Raw genomic sequence first — 23,302 nt, forward strand, 5'->3', positions numbered from 1 at the left:
CTGCTCAGATTGGATAATCAGAGCAGTCCTTTGGAAGAGATAATATTTGACTTGAAAACCCAATGATGAGGAAGCAGTCAGTGAAGTCATTGTAAATAGCATGTTCAAAGGGACTGGGGTAGGACTAAGCTTGACATGTTCCACAAACAGGAAGCACAGTGATCATGGTGAGTGGGAGAACAAGTGGTGGGGGATAAGGTCAGAGAACCAGGCAGGGATACAGGCCCAGCTGAGGAGTCTGAACCTCATTTAAAGTATAATGGAAAGCTTATGCAGACCTTTCTGCAACAGAAAGACTTGACCTTACTTGAATTTTTAAAACTCCACTCTGGCCACCGTAAGAAGAATAGATAAGGGGGATAAGAAGGGAGGACATCAAACAGCAGACTAAAATAGTGGCTCAAAGGGAATCAAATAAACTCTGTCCCTTAACTCTAAGAGTCTAACTCCTCAGAATCTCTGTGAGGTCAAAAACGGGAAGCTGGTTAAAGGGAGATGTTTGTTCTTTAAAGCAATGACAGCCAACCAGGTGGCATTCAAATATCACACAAAAGAGAATGACTGACAGGTCCTTCCACACAGGGCAGGACCCAGCCACCTCCTAGGAAGAGAACAAGCAGCCATCTGTTCTGGGGCCAGAGAGTGGAGCAGCTCCTGCCTTGTGCCCCTTCCAGCCCTGGGACTCTGGGACTACGGGGCCAGGGCTCCTGGACACCCAACCGGCTCAGACGCCCTGGCCAGTCAGCTTGCAGACTGTCACTGGCTCTCCCATGGGACAACCCAAGTATCCTCCCTGATACCAGGCTTCAAACCCTAAGGACAAATCAAGCCACAGCTGCCAACAGACAACTAGACAACCTTCAGCAACGCGGTCTTCCCGGGAGGAAAAAAGAAAACAAATCTAAAACTAAATACCAACTTAAAGTAACTTAAGGGACAGCAGAATATGTGAAATGATACCAGGAGACACCATCCACAAAATCCTGACTGTGGGAAACACTAGGAAAAAACAACTCAATTACTTCAACAATTGTAAGGGAAAAAAAAAAAAAAAAAAAAGTTGGAGGAGAAAACATATAGCTAAAGAGAGAGCACCGATCCAACTTCTACGACCCAGCTGGGGAAATCTGAACATGATATTATGAAATGAGTGTTAATTTAGGATGTATGGCAATGGTGGTGTTATATTTTTAGAATGATTCTTTAATTATAATTTTATTTTATTTTTTGCCTTTTTTATTGTTCTTTTACAGTTGTCCCAATTTTTCCACTAGCAGCATTCTTATCTTTAAAATGCATACTGAACTATTTCAGAATGAAATGATATAATGTCTGGGATATACTTCAAACTGGACATGGCATTACACCATTCCCTCTCCTTTTGTGCACACTTGAAAACTTCCACAATAAAACTTTTTGTTTGCTTTTTTTTAAGCCAGGAATGGGCTTTTTCTGATCACCTACCCAGGAATAACCCACTAGACATTCCACCCCAAAACAGAAGACTGGGATTCATCACAGGCACTGTTCTGCCCTCCAGAGCCTGCCATTAATGATTTGCTGACTGATCAGTGAATTCATATTTTCCTCCTCATAAATCCCATGGTGGGAGTTGTTTCAAAATAACCACCCCCAGTAAGAACCGGAGTTCTTTTTCTTTTATGCTAGCTGACCTCTCCCCAGTCCAGAATGCCATGCCCAAGGCAACACTGACCTGACCCACGCCTTTCAGAATATACACGTTTCACTGTGTTCCGGCCTCGGTCCTTCCCACCATGAGGGCCTGTTTCCCCCTCAGAGGGCACCATGCCCCCTCCCCCCACTTCTGTCATTCAGGTGGTGCTCTCGTCTGATTTGTCCTGCCTATAAGAAAGCAGGCTCCGGAAAGCAGAGCTTGAAAGGAGCTCTCTACTCAGGGGCCTCCTCAGAACCAGGCTCTGACCCAGCCTGCCACAAATACACCGCTGCTTTTGCAGGAGCCCAGGTGATGGCCTCCCTGGAGACAGAAAGCAGCAGAACCTCCAGGCTGTCCTACAAGCCCCGGAGACAGCCGTCACATCAAGGCTGGTGCATATCACACCCGTTTCTCCAGGAGGCAAACTGAGGCTGGAGCCTTGAGCACAGTTCTCCGTACCTACCAAGAGTGCCTGGGAGTGTCCTGGTTCTGGGCCCATATGGGATACCTGTGTCATTACCATCCTCCCTGGCACAGCTACCTGCTCTGATATATGATATTTCTAGGTGGCCTGGGAAGAGCAGGAAGATGACGAGGACTGTGGGCCATCAATGCAAGTCATTCCTTATGGCCAACAGTGTAATCTGCACAAGCCTGTCCATTAGAGGTGCTGGGAAGATCGATGGATGATCAAGCCTTCTGGGAAAAATGAAGAAGAGCCTGAGTCTGGCCTGACCCTGCGGTGAGAGTGGGGGGAGGAAAGAGGAACTCAGCAAGTTTCACACCCAGCATGGAGTCTGGGGAGTACTTAAGACAGGTTGGCAGCTTCAGCCTGCTCCAGGCCCCCAATGGCCAGTGCCGGCAGAGGAAGGGTCACTGGTGTGCACTGAACTGATTTCAGGTGCTTAAAGGAGAAGAAGCTCCAGATTACAGCAAGGGAAGCAAAAGTCATTTAGCACCAACATAAAATCAATCACCCTCTCCTTGAGTAGGTTAAGTCCATGACCAAACCTATCAGAACGATAGAAGCAACAGCAGAACAGGATGAAGGCAGGGGCTGGGAGGGTCCCCAAGGTCTGCTGTATTGCAGGAAAGAGCACAGTGCATCCAGGAGGAAGGCCAAGATGCCAGGAGCCTGGGGCATCCTCACTCAGACCAATCCCCTCCTGTCCCCTGCCCAGGTCCTTCCCAGTGCCTCATTGCTCCACTACCCGGGCCCATGCCTGCCTGGCTGCTTCCTGGGTCATGGCTGGCTGGTCTTGACTACTAATAGGGCTGTCACATCAGACATCTTACCTTGGTTTCTGGGGGACAGAGGCCCAGAGAGCAGCTCTAACGAAGCCCTTCCATCCTCATGCAGCACTTCCTACCTTTCAGCTGCATCTTCCCCTCATTATCTCCCTTGAGCCTCCAAAGCCCTTTGTGCATCTGCAGAAACTGAGGCTCAGGGAGATGAAATTGATACTCTCACACCAAAGGACTAGAACTTCTAGCTCCCAGTTCAGGGACTCTCCCACCCTCCCCCCCACCCCCAGCCACAGCCACACAGCCTAGACTCCGAGATAGGTACTGGTCTGATGCATCTGCCTTTCTATAAAGTCCATCTTCCTCCTCATTCCTCAAACAGACCCAGGCTGTCTCAGAACAGCCGTCCCATAGCCTCCTGACTTTAGAGGATCGGCTAGTTCATCCCACCTCTGCAGAGAAAAAGCTAGAGGCAGGGAATGGAAAAGAATCCAAATCTAGGGAAGAATGAAGCCCAGACCTGGAGCACTGGACTCCAGAGTCTTGCTGGTAGATTTTTCTGCTTGACATGTGTGTCCCCAGCATCAGCCTCTCCTAGATCACCTGCAGGGTCTCTGCCATTCTCTATACCATTTGTATTCTTACTACTATGTATTTCTATGAAAGAGATGCATTCCTGTGACTCACACATTCAGTTTATATCAGTGCAACAAAGGGGAAAATCCCCACATAATGAGGGGACAATCCTAAAAATAAATACTACAAAAACAGCCTAAGTTGTAGGTAGGCACCATTCCCCGTTTAAAGGCCCTGAGCCAGAGGTCTGCTCTTTGTTATAAAAGGGGCATTGGCAAGTGTTTAAAACATGTTAAAGCTAAGACTGGCACCAACCAGAAGCTTTCCCCTTGAAGAAATCTCAAGGATTCCTAAAGAACTGAAAAGGGAAGAACTTTCTCACTAGGTGACTCAATGTTATTTCATGCTTAATCACCTGAAGTCATTTTACTGGAGATTCAACCTGTGCTGGGGAAAACATCGAGTTAGGCTCCATCACGGGAGGGGTGCCCTGAGGAGGGACAGCAGACAACCACAGGGGCCGCCCAGGCCAGCTTCTCAAACTGCTCCCGTTCATTGCCTGCCTCCTTCCCCAGGCACACACAGCTTTGGGGCAAGTCCAGGGGCCACCGGTCAGTCACCGCCCAAGTGTCTCTGACTCCTCTGTCCTTGTTGTCTTAACCCTTGTCTAATGCAGAGCAAAGCATTCATTCCAAAACTCTGGAAATTAGGATCCAGCGAGACCACGGGAGGTTACCCACCTCCACAAAACGCATCTGTGAACAGTCAGCGCCCTTGACCCCCAGTTACTGGGAAACTTGGGGCTCCCGTACCCTAGCAGAGAGGGGAGGCTGCGCCAGCCTGTGTGAGCAGCTCCCTGGGGGCGTGTGGACATCAAGCCTACAGCTGGGGGTTGGAACCCAGGGAGCTGCCCTCAGAAGCTCCTTTGCCCACCAGAAACCCACACCTCATCCCATACATAGGTCGTTCAGCTATATCTCTAAAATAACCTGGGAGAACGATTTGCAATACTCAGGAGCAAACAATTGGGACCGTAATGCCAAGAAAAGTGAACAGTTAAAGAGAGAAAAACTCAAGGACATAGAGGCATGGGGTAGGGGAATTACGGGAAGGGAGGTGTTGAAGCAACCTCTGAACTTGCTCCTTGCCTGCAGGAACCATGCTCAAAGCAAGCAGATCACGGCCTGGCGGGCACCTCACGGGTTCAGCCAAGTTGCAGAGAAGCAAATGGCATCCCCAGCGCATCGAGCCACTGGGGCTGAGCCGGAGACTGTGTTGCCGGGGACGGATCCATGCTACCCGCGCTGCAGGCTTCGGCAAGGGCACCGCGATCGGCAAATGCCGGGAGTGGGGGCTTCGAACATAACGGAGGCTTAGGTCTGTTGGGGATGAAGCCTTCAGGGACCTCCCACCCAGTCAGTGCTCTGCCTGGGCTTTCTCACAACAGCCAGTGTCCGGGGCCAAGCTCCGAGCTCTCTCCCCCGACGGCGCCTAGCGTAGAGGCATCTTCCCATCCAACTCGGAGCCAAATGCCCTTTTGGAAAAGTCGGCCCCAGAGGAAACGGGATTTCAGCACGAGAGCGGAGGGAAGGGGGAGGTGGCACTGCCAGGCTTTACCTTTTCTCTTTATTCTGTTTTCGGGATTTGTGCAGGAGTCCGATGAGCACCACAGCGGCGCGGATCCCAGCCTTTCGGCAGTGCATCCTCCCCGCCGGCTGGGACATGGCGAGGCCGCCGCGGGTGCCTGGCCGCGCCCTCGCCCGCCTGCCGCGCGCCCCCGCCGGCCCGGCTCCGCGCGCTCTGCGCCGCCTGCTCCCGGCCCCCGGCCGCCAGCCTCGCATGGATCCCGCCCCGCCTAGGTGCGCCCCGGGGTCAGGTGACTAGGCGCTCACTTCCCGCGACCTTCAGTGTCTCCTCCGGGCCCGCCGGGCGGCAGGCGCCCGCTCCCCTAGCGCGGGCATTTCTAAGGCTCACTCGGGGCGCGGCCAGGACGGGTAGCTCTGGGGCTCCTGCTCAGACGCGCCGCCTGCGCCGGGACCCCGCCCTGGCCCCGCCTCCCGTGTTTGGCCCGGGGCGCCCCGGCAGTGAGCGGATCCAGCGGAGCGGACAGGCTGCATGAACCAGGAGGCGGCGGTCCGCTCGCGCTCGGCGCTCTCCGGGTCTCGGCCCACTGCCCCGGGTCGGGGCTCCCGCCCTTCTCTCGCCCATCGTTCCAGTCCCCTCTTCTGCGCCCTCCCGTCCTCCGCCCCCGCTGGCCAGGCCCGGGCTTCGTCCCCAGGCAAAGGCGGCTGACGCGCTTCCCCAGCCCGGCCCGCCGGGATACTTCTCCGATGCTGTCACTGTCTTTAAAAGCAGGGGGGAAAACATGCATCGAGAGGAAACTCGCGTCCTCAGTCTAAGAGAAACTGCCTTTGCGCGCGGGCTCCACCGCGGGCTCCCCACCCCGACCCAGGCTGCGGGGCGGTGAGAGGGGCACCTACCCCTCCCCGCCTGAGGCTCCCTCTCCCCTCCCCACTCTCCCCAAGTCCAGGAAAGGACAGTGGTGTGGGGAGGGGGTGGTTCACTCCCACCCTTAGTGGGCGCCTTAGTGGCCTGGGGTGAGTCCCCCGGTTAATTTGTTTCCCCGCCCTAGGAGTCTGACACAACGTAAGGTCAACGGTACATTTCCCAGCGGCTACACTTAGGCCTCGCGTCCCAGGTTGCCAGAGAGACGTAGAGGGTGTGACGGGGTGGCATTGCACCCCACCAGTATCCAGGCACTAGCGCCGGCCACCGCACACACCTCACGCCCCTTCTTCCCCTTCCCCTGCCCCTGCGCACTGCGTGCAAGCTCCATCCTCAGGGCAGTCATGCCAGCTCCTGGGAAAAGGGCCCTGGCCTGTCAGCGCCAGGTACTCCTAAGCACCACTTCCATTTTCCGCCAGGAAGTCTAACCGCTCTCACCACCACCTTGAGGGCTTCTCCCTCCAGGTCCCTAGGAAGGACCATCAGCGAGAGGGCTGGAGGGAATTGAAACAAGCCAATTAGTCCACCTTTGAAGTCAGGCCTGTTGTGGCCAAAGAGGTCTCAGAGGCAATTTGCCCTGTTTTATTTTGTTTTTTTAAATGCAGTCTGGTGTTCAAGCAAGCACAGAAAATCCAGATGGGGACTCCAGATAAATTCAAGGGCCTGAGGCCCCAACCCCACCTCTCCTGTGGACACAGCTTCTTGCTGGCATGGGAGTTGGGGTGGAGGAGAGGGAGCACTGGGATGGTGCCAAAATGTGCCTGGTTTATTTATGAAGCATCCATTAACAATGGCCTCAGCGCCCCCCCCGAGCCTGCCTGGACAGTGGGGATCACAAATACTGTCATAGACATCTATTTATAGCCCAAGAGTGAGTGACCCCGGCCCCACCCCTGGGACTGCAGCTAAGCTAGCTGCCAGCACACACCAGTGGTGACCTGAGACTCAGTCTGGAAAAAGAATGTCCTCGGTGGGGAAGAGGGCAGAGCCCAGCACAGGCAGCCCAGGGCCTGTCCTGCCTCCAGCAGTACACAGAACTGACAGGTTAGCTGACGGACTACTTCAGCCGGATGGCAGGGATGATGCTGGGGCCACTGGCCATAGGTCTAGCCCCAACAAGTGGTGTATTCTATTCACACACAAGGGTAGGCTGCTGTCTCAAGGCAAGACCTGACTTCCTCCCAGGTGGGTGAGCGTGGGGAGCCCCCACCCATCCCCCACTGTCTGGGAGATATTTTAGGTCAATTGTATCAGTGGGCCCCAGGACCATGAGATGAAGGTGAAAAAGTTTCCACCAAGCAGGGAACTTGGTTCATTGTGGTTCTGGGGTCCCAGGCCCTCCCAGCTCCTCTACAACCACAGTTGTTTCCAGCCCTAATGTGAGTAAAAACACAAGGTTGTCCCCAAAAGACCCTAACCTGAGCTGATTCTTGGTGCCTAAGAGGTTTCCGGGAGGCAGGGGGGGAGGAGCCCTTCCTTCTGCCCACACCCCACACAGGAAACACCACAGCATAAGGGAACCCATCCACGGCAGAGAATGTAGTGGCCATCTATTCTAGACCTGCCCATTCCACCAGCGTTTATTAAACAATCAGGATGTGTCCAGCTTTGTGCAAGAGACTAGGGTAAGAAAAGTGGAAGACCGCCCTTGCCCAGAACAAACAGGACCTAACACACATGAAACCACAAACATCCCATCCCCACCTTGCTTGTGCAATGCGACCCAGCCCCTGTTCCACCAAAATTAGGCCATTCACATACCATCCTCACAAGTTTTTGTCTTAACACCATAGAACTTGGTTATTTACTTATTTTTTTTTTAAGATTTTATTTAGTCATTTGTAGAGAGAGGGGAAGGGAGGGAGAAAGAGAGGAACAGAAACATCCATTGGTTGCTTCTCACATGCCCCCAACCAGGGACCTGGCCCACAACCCCAGCATGTGCCCTGACTGGGAATCAAACTAGCAACCTTTTGATTTGCAGGCCATTACTCAACCCATTGAGCAACCCAGCCAGGGCATACTTATTCTTTTTATTTAATTAAATCAACTCATTCTTTACTTAGTTTTAAAAGAAAACACTGTTATTACTCTAAATGAGAAATCCATTAACACTTGTTATTAACACCATGAAAACAAATGCAAATATCTTAAATTTTAGCTCTGTACTGCAGGCTCTGAGCCTGAGGCACCTTCATTAAAGAGAAAAATAGCCAAGTGTTAGGTGTTCACCACACACTTGCACCAAACAAAAATGCCATTCTTGAAGAAATCATAAAGTCTGAAAGAAAACAGAAGGGAATAATGTTCACATTAGTGATCTGAAGGTCTTCTAAGGCCTCATCCACGGGTCACTTTGGGGTGGACCGAGAAATCTGGACCTAACCAGTCCACGAGGAGCGAGGTCAGTGAGGACTGTCAGAGAAGAGGTCCTCTCCCAGATCCCAATCCACCCAGAAGAGCTTATCCCCAGAAGTGTCCCAGATCACAGGACCTCAAAGTGTTAGTCCCCCTCCCCCAAGCCACAGTCCCTGAGAACAAAGTGCCAGGCAGCTGCCAGCCAGGGTCTCTACCCCAATCTGGGGAAACCCAGAGGCTCAGGGAGCCTGGGTTAGGAGGGGAGGCGGAGGAGGACAGGGAAGTTAATCATGAACACAGGGCCCAGCTGCACAGCCCGGTCCTAAGGGGCCAGTGGGGTGAGACAGGCAGACACGCATGCCTGGTCCTGAAGAAAAGAGCCTTCTGTGCCTGGGAACCCGCTCCAGGAGACACATTCGTGTGAAACCGGGAATCAGCCGCACTGCTGGAGCCTAAATCTCAGACGGAGCCTGGGGCCAGGGCTCCCTCCTTGCTCCACACCACCCCTGACTCCCAGGGCCTCTACAACCCTACAACATGAATTTGGCAATAGATGTGGAGCTAGAAGGCTTTGCAGCCATGGGGCGGGGCCTTTTAGGAAACCAGATATCCTCAGATGCCTTACCCTCCCCTTCTGCAGGGAGAGCGCCTGCAGTCATCCATGAATCACACCAACTTTGGAGCAATTCAAGAGTTATAAACAGACAACATTAGACCTGCTCGGGACAGGCAGGCACCCCGGCCTCTCTTATGCCTTTGGAGGCGCACCCATACACATACCAGCTGGGAGAAATCACTCGAAGTCCCCCTCACCTCTCACCTCTGCAGAGCTCTCACACCTGAGCTTATAAGGCTGCTGGTCGTGCGTGGCCGGTACCTCGGCGCCCCCTGCCGGGCCACATTACAGCTGCATTTCTGGAATACCACCATGAGAGGGAAAGGAGAAAGGGAAGAGGGAGAGGCAGGACAAGGAGGGAAAGATGAGGGAGGCAGGGACAGAGAGAGACAGGAAGGGGTGGGTAAGGGAAAGGTTGAGAAGGGCATTTGAGGTAGGGAAGCAGTTTCTATTTTGGAAGGAGGGAGAGAGAGACAGGAGTCTTTGCCAACATGTTGACTCTCCTCTCAGCTCCTAACCTCCTCTCTCAGAGCCCATGACCACCCCCAAAGGAATCCATCCCACCCCAACAGGGTCCTTCAGTGGTAACAACAAGCCATGCCCAAGCCGGGCTGGGAGGCCTAACAGCCAAGCTCGGGAGCCACAGCTCAGCTGTGCTTTCCTGGAGCCATGCACCTCATACTGAATGAAGTTCTGGCAAGAAACCGGCTCAGATTTTGGAAACAGATCTTGGTGACTTCTGTGGCATTTCCGAGCTCTGGGGAAAGGAAGCCATGCCCAGAGGAAAGCCACAGATCCCACTCCATGGCAGGCATCCAGCCTGTGGACTGTGCTTCATCTGGTACCCTGAGCCCGCAATGCATGTCAATCTGAACTTGGGTTACAAACAGGAGGCAGGAGGAGGAGAAAGGAGTTCTTCGTCTATTTCTTAGGTTACTGAAGGTATTTAAAGTATTTCTTTTTGGTTAATTTATGGAATGTTGAATCCATGATTCTAAGCAGCATGACTATAATTTTTACCGTGGTAGGAATATTCAAAAGGATTTTTCTGAGTGTGAAATTTCTGATGAACACAAAGAAGTGAACTTTGCATGGAGGCTGCCCAGGGGTCATGGCAGGGAATTGGGAGCCGATGAGGCACAGGGCTGGGTGGCCAGAAGCAGGCCTCTCATACCCAGGGTCCCCGGCCCCACCTCACCGAGTACCAAATCTGCCCCGCTGCTGCTGCCACCAAAGTCCCTTCCAGCTCCAGGGTTTCCGAAGCTGAGTGGAAAAGCGGGGAGGAAAGCTGTCTTTCCATAATATTAGCAACATTGCTTAGCAACATCTTTCAAAGCAAGACGAGCAGACTCTCCAAAAATCCATTCTGTTTGGCTCTACCAAAAAATAAAAAAAAAAAAACAGAGTGGTTTCTTATCCATGTATTATTGATATACTGTTTTATATACCCAGTAATGCCTTCTGTGCCTGTGTCCCTGGCTTCCTGGGGAGATGATGTATTACACCTAAGCAATAGTTCCAGACAATAGAGCCTTAAGTAGCAAAACTTCTGCTTGTTTGCTTGCTTGCTTTTATTGCAATGACCTTAGCTACATATTTCTCTAAAATGTCTTCTATATTTTTGTCCTTTATAAACAGAGGTTTAATGTAACCTTTTCCTGGTGATGTTGATCCATTACTATCAGTACCACCTACTGTACTGAGCTAAAACTCAGTTATGCCCTAACAGGCCATTAAGGTGAAGACCCATTTGTCCCTATACTTAATGGCCTCCATCAGCTGTGTACGAAGATACTAGTGAGGGAATAAAAACTAAAAGACCCTGCAATCAGAGAAACCTGGGCTAAAATTCCACCTCCCACTTTTACTACCTGTGTGGCCTTGGGCTAGAAATTTAACCTCTCCGAGCCTCAGCTATGTCATCTATAAAGTGGGGGTAACAACAGCACCATCCTTTTAGAGTTCTTGCGAGGATTAAATAGCATGCATGGGCCACCTAAAGACCTGTATGAAAACGTTCATAGATGTATTCAAGAGCCAGCCTATCAACACACCGGGGTACATCACACGTGGACTGCCGCTCCACAATAAAAAGGAACAAAAGACTGACACACGCAATAACGTGGCTAACTTTCAAAAACATGCTGAGTGAAAGAAGCTGGATGCAAAATATACTTACTGAACAATTCTATTTATACAAAGTTCTAAAACAAACCATCTAAGGTACAAAAAGTGAGAACATTGGTTGTCTCTGGGGGTGAGAGATTTTCTGGAGAAATGGATGAAAATATTCTCCCTCAGGATAGGGTGGTGCCATCCAATTGTCCAAGATGTATAATGAAGATGTATGCATTTCAGTGCATGTAAATTTTACCTCAGAAAAGAGCTGGAATTAACAATAGTAATAATAATAGAGTGGGATGTGGAGTGGGTGGAGGTACAGATGAAACAAGAAACAGAATGTTGATAGTTGGGGGATGGGGTTCGCTATTTATTTTGTATATGCTGGATATTTTCCATAATAAAAAGTAAAGGAAAATATTCACAGTGGAAAAAAAGTCAATAGGGATTTTCTCTGGAATTACAATTTCTATTGTTCTTTGTATTTTTCTTCTATTCACAAATTTATAAAGACTACCTACTCGTTTTATAAAGAAGCCAGAAGGTGGATTCTATCCGTAAGTCCTTGCTCACAGGAACTGCTCACTGGGAACCAATAACAGAGCTTGACACGACTCAGGAGCAGCTCAGGGGCTTTCTGCCCCCAGAGTTAGGAAGCTCCTTTGGCTCTCCATTGTTCCTTCTGACTTGCATCTGTTTGCTGCATTCAAGAGTTCTTCACAGGTCCAGCACCACTAACAAGTCAGAAGCATTGAAGATCCCTTTTCTCAGTTGTGGCTCTGGTCACTATGTCTGGGTCAGCTTGAAAGAGTCCTGGACCCACGCACAGCGGAGGAGGACCTGCTCCTTTACTGCCACTTCCTGGGCTGGCAAGTCCTACATGTGTAAGGAGCCTGGCGGGTTCCACCTCACCTTTTCAGATAAGTGCCTCCACCTAAAAGTCGCCACATGTTGGTTCTCTCAGGCACCAGCGGAGCAGAAGCACATGAAGGATGCAGAGAGGTCTGCCTCCCCAGCAGCGCCCACCAATCACATGCTCAGGGGGTCCCTGGCCTGACATCAGTCTCTGGTCCAGAAGGCTGTCTGCTGACCAGCTGCTGCTACAGAGCAAATGGTGGCCTCCTCCAGAAGTGGGCTCATCTGACCCAGCCATCAGCCTCCAGCTGAGCCTCTGTCACTCTGGGGAGCTGGTATCTCGTTCTTTGTTAGCCATGTTGTGGTGTGAAGTGATTTTAGGGAGTTTTGGGTGGGTAAGCCTGTAGGAACAAAGGGTGCTTTGGATGGGTTTTATTTCGTACCCTATACCCAACACAGTACATTCCATATTTTCCTAAAAAAGTTTTTTGAAGAGTTCTGAGAAAGACTGAAGTGCTGCCGTGTATGAATTATCTACTGATGCCCAGGGTGCGATCCAGGGTTTCGGTGGCCCATGCGTGTGTTCTCATTCCCAGCTCACTCGTGTGTGTGTGTGTGTGTGTGTGTGTGTGTGTATGTGACCAAGCAGAGCACAGCCTCACAAGCCGAGTCAACCAGAACATCCAAAAGTTAGAGCCCTATCTACCTGATTCCTGATAAATTCTATCCCCCACCCCCACCCCACCTCATGGGAACTAATCTCTTACTTCTCTGGGTCCCTAAAGAACTCTGGGTCGGATACTCCTTTGCAGAGGAAATTGCTCCTATTGGTGGGCAGAGTCAAAGCCTTTCTGCTTAGCCGCAAGGCGTTTCCTTCACAATGGACTCTGGACTCATTGATGTATTAATGGCTCTTTCCCACCCGGACATTAAGTCCTTTTAGCCTTCAAGGCAAACACAAAGCTTATCTACAGGTGCGGACACAGACGCCCTGCTCTGAGCCTCCTGCTGAGCAGCTGTGTCTGCAATCAACAAGTTTTTCACCAGGTCTGCTTTCCGGGGCCTTTCTACCCTTTAAATCAGGAAAAGTTCTTCCAGCTGTCTAGCCTGCATCACTGAGCAACTCAGAGCCCCAAGTCCCAAATCAGCTTCAAAAACGGCCTAAGGCTCCAAGTTCTTTGCTTCCATCCATTTTCTCTCCTGCCCAGCCCCCCTGCCCCCAGTCACAAAGCAGGCTAAGAGCAGCATGGGTCACAGCTAACAACCAAAGGACCAGAGTTTCCCAATTATTTCCTTCTTCTTAATACATTAGGGAAGTTTCAAGTCTATGGGGAGCTGGGCTCAGCAGCCAGCTGTGAGTAACACCATCCATCAGAACTGTCAAGGCAGAGGACGGGTGGAGGTGTTGTAAGACTGTCCCCAGGCAAGGCCAGCCAGCAGTGACCTTCAAGCAGCCCTGTGTCAGTTATGAGATCGCTTTCTTTATAATGCTGGGCAAGCAAGGGTCCTGCCTTTGGAGAACCTGGAGCAGAAACAGTTTCAACCCACCCGCCCGGAATGGCAGTGGGACACTGGACAGAAGTATAGACAGGGAATCAATTTCCCATGGGGAAATTAACTGAGCTGCTTTCTCAGCTGCTGACCTGTCCCTGAAGAATGTCCCCTCCCCAGAGAGGCCTTCCTTGACCACTGACCTGGAGCATATCCCCTTGGATCCCTAGCTGTTGGTTTGCTTCCTTTGTGACAATTATTCTAGTTTGGGGTGGGGGTAAGGAGGGTTGGTTGTTTATTGATTTGTATTTGCTTGGTTTTTTCAGTCTGTGTGCCCCCATGGAATGTAAACCTCATGGGGACAGACACCACGTATGTCTTAGAAATCACCGTCACCCCACATACGTGCCACCCTGGGCCCAGGATGGAATCTGACACACTCTAACCCTCAATAAATATTGTTGGAAGTGAGGACGAAGGTGGGGAAGGAGAAAGGAGGAGGTGAGGAAAGGTACCCCTGCCCCCAGGAGGGTCATATGTCCTAGCGTCTGAGCTTCCTGGGACCCAGGAAATCTTTCCCAGCCTCTTGACTTGACAGAATTGGGTTGGCCAGAGGGCATCGCTGTCCTAGCGATGGAAACCCACCCTCCAACCTTCTCACAGGTGCCAAAACTCAGATGGGGTGGCTGAGGGAACCCCCACCTCAAGCTGCACGGCCCTATCCAGGAGAAACTTCAAAGCAGCATCTCCAACTCCAAGGTCTCTCTCGGGACACCTGAAAGTACCCCCAGCTGTTAGTCCTAGGGGGAGGACAGACTCCAAAACTACTGTATTTCCTGCCAACCCTAGAGGAAGTGTTTAAAGTATTTTGAGAAAACTGAAGGAGTGTAAGTTACTTTGCACCCAGGGGTAAGTGGCCAATCCCTACCTGTTACCCAAGCATGGACCCCAGAGTCAGACTGGGCCTGACCAGTGGCTGACCTAGACCGGTCCCTGCTCCCATCTATAAACATGGCAAGGATACTAAGACTACCTGGGTTGGGGAGTAAACATTCGTGAAGGACCTCTCTGACCTTGAGCTTGTAGGGAGGTTTGAGACCTGGACCTGCACAGGGTGCTGCCACAGGCCCCCAGCCCACCCCAGGTCCCCAAGCTGGCCCATTAGAAATGCTACTGGATTGGGAGGGCCAGGAGCGGGGAGGGGAAAGGTCATGCCCAGGGAGTCATCACACCCATCTCTGGGGGGGCCGCAGCTCTTCTGGGCTGTTCAGGACTTCCCAGGGACCACATCTGTCCCTGCCTGTGCATACACACTTGCTACCGGGTCTCTGTCTAAAGGGGACTTCGGGGCAGGCCAGGAGTGAGTCTGAGGCCTACGCGTTTTCCCAGCCCATACTCTCAATATCGACCTGCCTCCAGGGTTTGTCTAACATCTATCATTCAAGGATGGCTATCCTGATTTTTGAAATATCTGCCTTATTTTTTTTTTTTTTTATCTTTGCCTGAGGGCATTTTTTCATTGCTTTGAGAGAGGGGAAGGGAGAGGGAGAAACATGGATGTGAGAGAGAGGCATCAACTAGTTGCCTCCCACACACGCCCGGATTGGGAACCACACGCGCCAGGACCAGGGATGGTGCAACCTTCCGATTACAGGACAAGGCTCCCTTCAACGGAGCCACGCCTGTCAAGGCAAATGAAATGCCTACTTTATTTATTTACTTAATTCACTTATCTACTGAATAGTGTTTACCTTCAGCTACTTAATATTTTTCTATAAATCAACTTACTTTAAAATACTTTGTATTAATATCAGAAATGAGTACGATTGTTTCCCACAAATAAGGTAGCTACGAAATTAAATATAATAAATGTCGTACTCCTTGGGTGTGGGCTGTGCATAATGACTTCCTTCCAAAAAGTACAGTATGTACCAGGGGAAGTAAAGAATAACTTTACAGTGGAGAAACTTGACAAGTACCGCCCTAGTCAGGTGATCAAGACCAATATCGACAGTGATAAGTCATATTGATAGCAATGCTACTGATATTATGTGATGAAAATGGCACTTTATCTTTGTGGTCTTCTTCCCAAAACTCCATCAGCCCAGCCTAATCATGAAAGAAACATCAGACAAATCCCACCTGAGGGGCATCCTGTCATCTGCCTGGCCAGCACACTCCTCAATACTGTCATCAAAATCAAGCAAAGTCTGAGCAACTACCACGGCCAACAGGAACCTAAGGAGACATGAAAACGAAATATGTGGTATCCGGAAGGGATCCTAGAACAGGAAAAGGACATTGGGGGAAACTAAGAAAACCAGAAAACACTACAAACTTCAGTTGATAATATCAATATCGGTTCATCGGTTATAGCCAATGTACCAAACTAATCCACGACGTTACTAATAGGAGAAACCGGGTTACGGGGTATATGGAAACTCTGTTATGATCATCTTGATTTTTCTACAGATCTAAAACTGTCCTTAAACGGTTTTCTACTTTGTAAAAAGTAAATATAATGACAATGAAACAATGATGTTATGTTCCAGCTAGATAGACGCTGTTCCCTGCCCAGGGCCCTGAGCCTGGGGCCCACTCTCGCTGTTAAGGACTATTAATTAGCCAATGTTGCAGAGGTGTTGAAGACATGAACTCCTAACTGAGATTGTCTCCTTGAGTTGTGAGAAGCACTGAAAGAGAACTGAGACGGGAATGGCTTTTTCTCTGGTGATCAGTGTCAGGCAATGTGTCCTTATATCATGTCATGCCAACTTCCCAGTTCCAATTCGGGGATCATTGTGCTGGCCCATGTGCGTCCACCTTCTTCCCTTCCTCGTCTGAACCTCAGAGAATGAGCAGAGGGCTCTGAGGGTCCCCTAGTGAGAAAATGCTCAGCCCCATTTCATGGTCACCGATGGAGGAATCGCCATCCCCATCCTGAGGGGTCCATGCCTGGTGCAGGTCACCATCCCACCCGAGGGCAGAAGAGCACTCGACGGTTAACAAGCGCCACCCCCTGGTACGACATTGCAGTTGCAAGCACTTTCACACCTATTACAGTTCTGTAAGGAATATGAATAGCATTCCAGCTTGCTAGATGAGTGAACTGAGACCCAAGGAAGTTAACTCTTCTGCCGAGGATCACACAGCTACTAAGAAGCAGAACCGGGTCCCAGACACAAACAGTCCCTGTAGATCCTGACTCCCACAAAATCCAAAATGAAGAGGGCTGGAGACCCCAGGAGATGAGGAAATGCCTCGCCCAATCCGAGGCTCACCATGCCTGTCACCAGATGGGTGGAGTCTATTTTTTCTGCCTGCTCAGTACTCAGGCCCCTTCTTCTGGATGACAGATCTTGATTTTCCCTTGGGGTAAACCCTGACACCACTGCTGGGTTTTGTGGTTCAGGTGGGACTGTCCCTCTCTCAACCTACCTGTCTGAGCTCTCGGGTGGGCACAGTGCTTGCTCCAGGGATGCGCATATAAGCCTAGCTGGTCCAGATAGAATGAACACCCAAATTTCTGTTGGCACCGTTGAGAGAAACTTACTCCTCCCAGGGTTTCTAGAGTCGGTGGCTGTCTTACAAGAGGACAGTTGCCTGGAAATGAAGTGAATGCAGAGGAAGCAGAGCCAGAAGGTAGGGACAAGCATTGTCTGATGATATTTCCTGACCCACCTCGATCCAGCCATTCCTGAAGCCACTTTTCTTAAACACATCCATGTTTTCTTGGATTTGTTTTTTCTTGTGGTGTCTTTCATTTCTCTGAAGCCCTTCTGAGTTCGATTTCTGTCACTAGTAGTCCAGTTAATGAACACGCCAGATTTCTACCCAGTGGGCAAGAAAACACATGGAAGAACAAAATAGCAACTTCAGGGGAGTCAATAGGCCACACCCTCCTTCACCCGAGGGAGCGTCCCCTGAAGGGGGATATGGAGAAGGCTTCCCAAGAAGAGCCCCTGGAGCTGCTTCCCCAACACCAAAGAGACTCAGCTGCATCAACCCACCCCGTGAGTGACAGGCTTGGGGACAGTCCTCTTGACCTTACTCAAGGGGCAGGCAGGGTGGCACAAATCTGACCTCGCAGATAAAGCAGGGACTTCTCCCTTCCCCTTTGCTGTCAGCATGTAGGTCACTCATTTCATCTTTCTGCAGTAAAATCAAGGACTATTCAAGGGAAGTGCTGAAGAGAAAAGGAATATTCAGACAAACCCCACGTGTGGGACATTCCACAAAACAGTTGTGCCAGGTCTGCTGTTCTGTATTAAAGAGACTAAAGAGTCCTGGACAGCTTGGCTCAGTTGGTTGGTCATCATCCCACAAACTGAAAGGTCGCCGGTTCGATTCCCAGTCAGGGCACATGCCTGGGTTGCGGGCCAAGTCCCAGGTTGGGGCACGTGCAAGAGGCAACCACCCAATGTTTCTCACACATGGATGTTTCCCTCCCTTTCTCCCTACCATCCCTTCTCTCTATAACTAAATTAATAAAATCTTAAAAAATAAAAAGAGACTAAAAAGATGTAACAACCAAGTGCAATGAGTGACCATTAATAATGTCAGTAATATAATCTAACATACAATCCATATTTAAATTGGGGGAACATTTGAATATGGAACATATATTAAGGGATAGTATTAAATTAATATTAATTTTCTTATATGTGATAATAGTATTGCAGTTATGTCAGAAAGTGACATTATTTTGATAGACACCTGCTGAAGTACTTAGGCATGAAGCATCACGATGTCTGCAACTTTCTCTATTTTACTACTGGTATACAGAGAAAGAGAGAATGTGGCAAACCTTCTTAAGTGGAGAATCTGGGTGAATACATGTGCTTATTGTACTATTCTTCTCATTTTTGCATAGGTTTGTAATTTTCAAAACAAAAACTTGAAAGAAAGAAAAAAACGTCACCTTCGGCTGTACCTGCCCTCAAATCTGCACATACAAGCACATGTGAGCATGTGCAGTGACCATGTGTGTACACACATGCATGCACGCATCCTGCACCACAGCGGACTGGTGTGCAAAGAGCACTGGGCCAGAGCCAGCAGAACCAGCTTCCAGAACAGGTCTGTCCTCTCATTGTCTGTACGTCCCTTTCCGAGCCTGTAAAATGAGGGCTGAAACATTCTATATATACCCATGAGATGTGGTGTGGGCATTCAGGGGGCTGGAACAGTTCAGTGAAGGGGTTGAGAACTGAAGACAGAGGCTTCAAAGACATGGTCCTTTCTATCTTAAGGTCCTTTCTGAGGAAGTAGGTATAGGGAACAGAAACTGTCTCCAAGGTCACTCCCTACCTACCTAAGTGCCCAGTTCTAAGCCTTTCAGGGGACCAAGTCCTTAGAAGTTGACCTTGGTTTGACATTGAAAGGCAGCACTCCTGGATTCACCCAATGAGAATCAGCTTCTCAGTTCCATAAGCAAATGCATTTGGGCTCCAAGCTGTGGTCTCCCCAAGGGACCCTCAGGACGGAGCCTGTGACTTAGTAACTGTGAAAGGATGAAAAGCCATGGTCAGCCGCTCTGAACTTGACTGGAGAAATCAGAGCATTCAGTCTCATCATCAACTCACTGGCCAGCCCTCCAGTCAGTAGAGCTCTCTAGATTCCTGGGGCTCCTGAAAAGGGAGAGGCTGAGGATACTCTCAGGAAAAGCCCACGCTGCCGAGATCCCAGGCACGTGCAGAGCTCAGAGAGCAACAGCCCACCAGCTTCAGGACGTGCAGGCAATGAACAGCTGGAGAAACCCACAGGGTGAGAAACCAGGGAAATTAAATCACAACAAAGAGATGGGATGTTTTCCCCAACAGACTGGCAAAATGTTCACGCCTACTAGTGGTGGGCGTAGAAACTTGAGGGCAATTTAGCAGTATCATTAAAATAAAAAGTCACCTACCCTATCACCCAGCAATATCACTTCTAAGATTTAACTCAAGCGTAGAGAAACACATGCATGTGTGTAGAGACAAGCATGAGGATGTTCACGGAGGCACTTTCTCTAAGAGTAAAAAATTCCAGAAACAAACATTTAGACAGGAAACAGATAAGCAGATGGGATATATTCATAAGCCAGATACTATACAATGGCCGGGAGGAATGAGCTAAGTCTCCGTGTATGGACATCTATAGTTACTTAAGAAGCATGCAAAAATATTTCTTAAATATCTTGAAAAATATGTACCAAACACTAAAGAGCAGCTACTCTGGGAAGGACAGGAAGCACTGCTGGCCACAGGAGACTTCCCACCTGGCAGAAGGATTTAAGAGACCAAGCTCTTACCCACTGTGTTCAACCAACAGCCTTCACCCCTAACACCAGGCTGCAGCCAGTTCAGTCTGCACTGAGAAATCACTCAAAGGGCATGGCCTACACATGGGCTGGGGTAGAGGGTTTCTCTATGAAAACAAAAACGACCCTTTCATGGCAGTCCCTACAGTGAGCCCTTCTGCCGTTTCCTGCCCCGGGTTTTGCTGTCCAGTTCTCCCCGCTCAGTTAAAGCCCTAGCTCCCACTGTCAGGGGATGGTGGGAAGCCAGGGCTGACTTGTCAGAGGGGCTGGAGGGGAGCAGGGTATGGCACTGGGAGGCAGACCCAAGGGGCCATGGAGTGAGGGGTCCCCAGCAGTATTCTCTGCTGACTGGGGTCACTACGAGAACCCTGGCCTTTCAGGGAGAAGCCCCAGGAAGGAGGATTAGGCATCAGAGAAAAGGAACAGTATCTTCCTGACCCTAACTCACCATGCCTCTCCATCTGAGCTTCATCAGGAAGGCAAGTAGTCAGTCTTTGAGACAGGAACCAGTTGCACCAGGGAGCAAGGGGAGAGGGAAGGGACAGAGACTGAGAAAGAGCAAGACTAAGCATCTGAGGGGGACGGCTCACATACCCAGTATAGGGGAGGGAAGAATCACCACCAGAGGGGAGATGAGCAAAGAAACACTGAAAATGACACAGCAGAGGGAGCCAAACAGTCAGGAAATCGTCACCTCCTCTTCCGACCCTGGCCAGAGCTCCCACAAGCGTTGACCCCATCTCCCCAGAGGGCAGGAGCACACATCCCCAAATTACAAACCTGAGGTCAAGGCACACTCTCCCATGGCCCCCACCTGGCCACTTCCCAGAGCCCCGGAGCGGGCAATCCTGGGTGAACAGTGCCATCTGCTGGCACAGAGGAGAACTGTCCATGTTCCCATCTTGCCCATTACCTGGGACGTGCCCTCCAATCTCCTATCCCATCTCCCGCCCCTCCTTCTTCCTCATCTTCACACCTGCCAAGCCTGTTCCTGCCTCTAGGCCTTTGCATCCTCATGGTTGGGTCCTTCTCTTCCTTCAGATCCCCTTTCAAATGTCACCTCTATGGAGAGGCTGTTCCTGACCACCCACCTAAAGTAGCCCCCCGAACTATGCCCCCCCCCATCACCTCACTGTTCTGCTTCCTTCACAGCATTATCTGAGATCACCTGGGTTCTTTATTCTGTTCCTGTCTACCTCCCCCATTAGAAAGTACCACAAGGCCCCAGCGGGTCTGGAAGGTCCATTTCTTTATCACTTGTACTCAGAACAGGTGTTGACAATGAGCACCACTGAATAAATTAATTGTTCCATATTCATTCAGTTGAGGTCTTCTGAGCTCAAGAACCCAACTTCAGACTCCACAGGGACAACTCACAAGCCCTTCAGACTCACCTAGTTCAAGGCCAATGTCATTATCTTCCCCTGCAGACTGGGTTTTCCTCCCACATCCCCCAGAGTCCACATGACAACTTTTCACATCCTCTGGGCATAAAACCCCAGTTTCTACAGGACTCTTTCCACACTCCTCATGTGGATCAGACACTGCATCTGAAGATTCCACCTTCATATAGCCCTGGCCCACCCCACCTCCCACCGGGCCCCGTGCACACCTTCAGGTTCCTCAGCAGCGACAGTTTCTTCCTCTCCCTAGTCCCCCCCCTAGAACTCCCAAAGTCCCTTGGAGACAGGGGGCTCCCACCCTACTCTCCCAATGCACCCCTCACCTCCTCAGCACCATACTCGAGACTCCATGAGCAGACTCCACATTTGCCTCAGTACCTGACTCGGTTTCTCAAACAGCTCCATACATTTTCCAACCCTGTGCCTTTGCCCTTGCCATCCCTCAGTATGAAATGCCCTCTGCAGCCCTCCCCTCCTAGGGGATTTCTTTTCAGTCTTCAAATGCCTCTTTCAGGAAGTCTTCCCTGAATGCAGCAGGAAGAATTCACTGGTCACCCCATACCTCTACTGGACTTGGCTGTTAAACGTCTGTCTCCTCTGGAGACTGAGTTCCCTGGGCACAGGGATCAGGCCCTGAATCACCTAACCACTCTCGGTGTCTTCAGTAACAGCTACAACCATGAGCACTAAGGACTGTGTTAAGTGTGTTTGGTGTATGAGCTCATTTAACCCTCAAACCTCCCTACTAAGGTGAGGATTCTCATCATCTTTACTTCCCAGGTGGTGAAACAGAAGGTCAGAGAGGTTCAGGGGTCTGTCCAAGGAACATTAGTGAATGGCACAGCCAGGATCCCCAACACCTAAACAGTGCCTGGCAAAGACAGGTGCCCAGTGAATATTCATTAGTTAAACAAACACCATTACTCTTGCATCAGACATTGGTGTTCACAGCTCAAAGATATGAACATGTGCCCTGGCTGGTGTGGCTTGGTGGATTGAGTGCCAACCTGCAAACCAAGGGGTTGCCAGTTCGATTCCCAATCAGGACACATGCCTGGGTTGTGGGCCAGGTCCCCAGTTGGAGGCGTGCAAGAGGAAACCACACATTGGTGTTTTTCTCCCTCTCTTTAAAGAAAAAAAAGAAAGAAAGAAAATAAAATATATGAACATCCTGTGTTCTTGCTTTCTCTATTCCAGTTCTGACCCAGTTATATTTGCAAAGTTTCTTCTCTCATCCTCTCCCTCCTGTCCAAACTGTGAGCTCAAAATGACCCTGCTGTGACAGGTAAGAGAAACACCAGTGATAAACCTATGTTTAAAAGGAGTGGGGCACCCTGGCCAGTGGGGCTCAGTTGGTTGGAGCGTTGTCCCATAGACAGAAAGGCCTCACTCAGGTTTGGTTCCAGGTCAGGGCACATACCCACATTGCAAGTTCGATCCCTGGCTGAGGCACATATGAGAGGGCAACTGATCGATGTTTCTCTCTCACATGGATGTTTCCCTGTTCCATCGATGGATCTCTCTCTCTCTGTCCCCCTTCCTCTCTCTCTGGAAGCAATGAAAAAATGTCCTCAGGAGAGGATAATAAATAAACAAATGGGGTGGGCATGATAAGTTTTTAGGGGAAACTGGACATGGGACAGAGGCATCCTTCAAAGATTTCAGATGTTCCTTCCAGAACAGCCACAGGCATCTCCACCCACCTCCTCTCTCTCTCTCTCTCTCTCTCTCTCTCTCTCTCTCTCTCTCTCTCTCTCTCTCTCTTCACAGCCAAACCTTACTTCTGCTCAGTCAATAATTTGTAACCAAATACCCTATTTCCCATTAATATTGTTGTTTCCCCAGTTTAACTGGCGATTGCTCTAGCATTGTTTTTGTACTCTTTCCAGCTGCCTTATATATTATAGAGCCATTCAAGAACATGGCCACCTCTTTTGACCTTGACTCGATGGGGATGTGAGCTGTGTGTTCCGGACGGCTAACCCAGAGAAGACCGTGGGGCACACGGCTCCTCAGGAGGCTGCTGTCGGCCCACATGATCCTGTACGCCCGAGGCCCCTCTGCAGCAGACACAGCAGGACGTATTTAACGCTCACACTCGAATAGGAGTGGATTGTGAAGCACCAGGAAAAAGCTGGGTTTTTTCACTAAATTAT

At 50.2% G+C, this 23,302-nt stretch overlaps 1 protein-coding gene and 1 long non-coding RNA gene across 2 annotated transcripts in view; both read right to left on the bottom strand.

Annotated features, from left to right (window-relative positions):
• RAP1GAP2 (RAP1 GTPase activating protein 2) overlaps positions 1-5,477 on the bottom strand; it is a 132,831-nt gene extending 127,354 nt beyond the window's left edge. Inside the window, exon 1 of the mRNA XM_090257232.1 lies at positions 5,114-5,477. Within this exon, the coding sequence (XP_090113358.1) occupies positions 5,114-5,337 (224 nt within the window). The 5' untranslated portion in view covers positions 5,338-5,477. The remainder of the gene's footprint in view (positions 1-5,113) is intronic.
• A 6,817-nt stretch (positions 5,478-12,294) lies between these two features.
• LOC149997852 (uncharacterized) lies at positions 12,295-17,266 on the bottom strand. The gene is made up of 3 exons (XR_016507199.1): positions 17,124-17,266; positions 15,585-15,680; positions 12,295-12,352 (listed from the first exon to the last, which is right to left on the bottom strand). It is a non-coding gene; the product is annotated as an uncharacterized LOC149997852 (long non-coding RNA).
• Between the last annotated feature and the right edge of the window lie 6,036 nt (positions 17,267-23,302).

The sequence above is a fragment of the Furipterus horrens genome, unplaced genomic scaffold (assembly GCF_987537825.1).
Source record: "Furipterus horrens unplaced genomic scaffold, mFurHor1.1.pri manual_scaffold_11, whole genome shotgun sequence".
Classification (NCBI taxonomy): Eukaryota; Metazoa; Chordata; class Mammalia; order Chiroptera; family Furipteridae; genus Furipterus; species Furipterus horrens.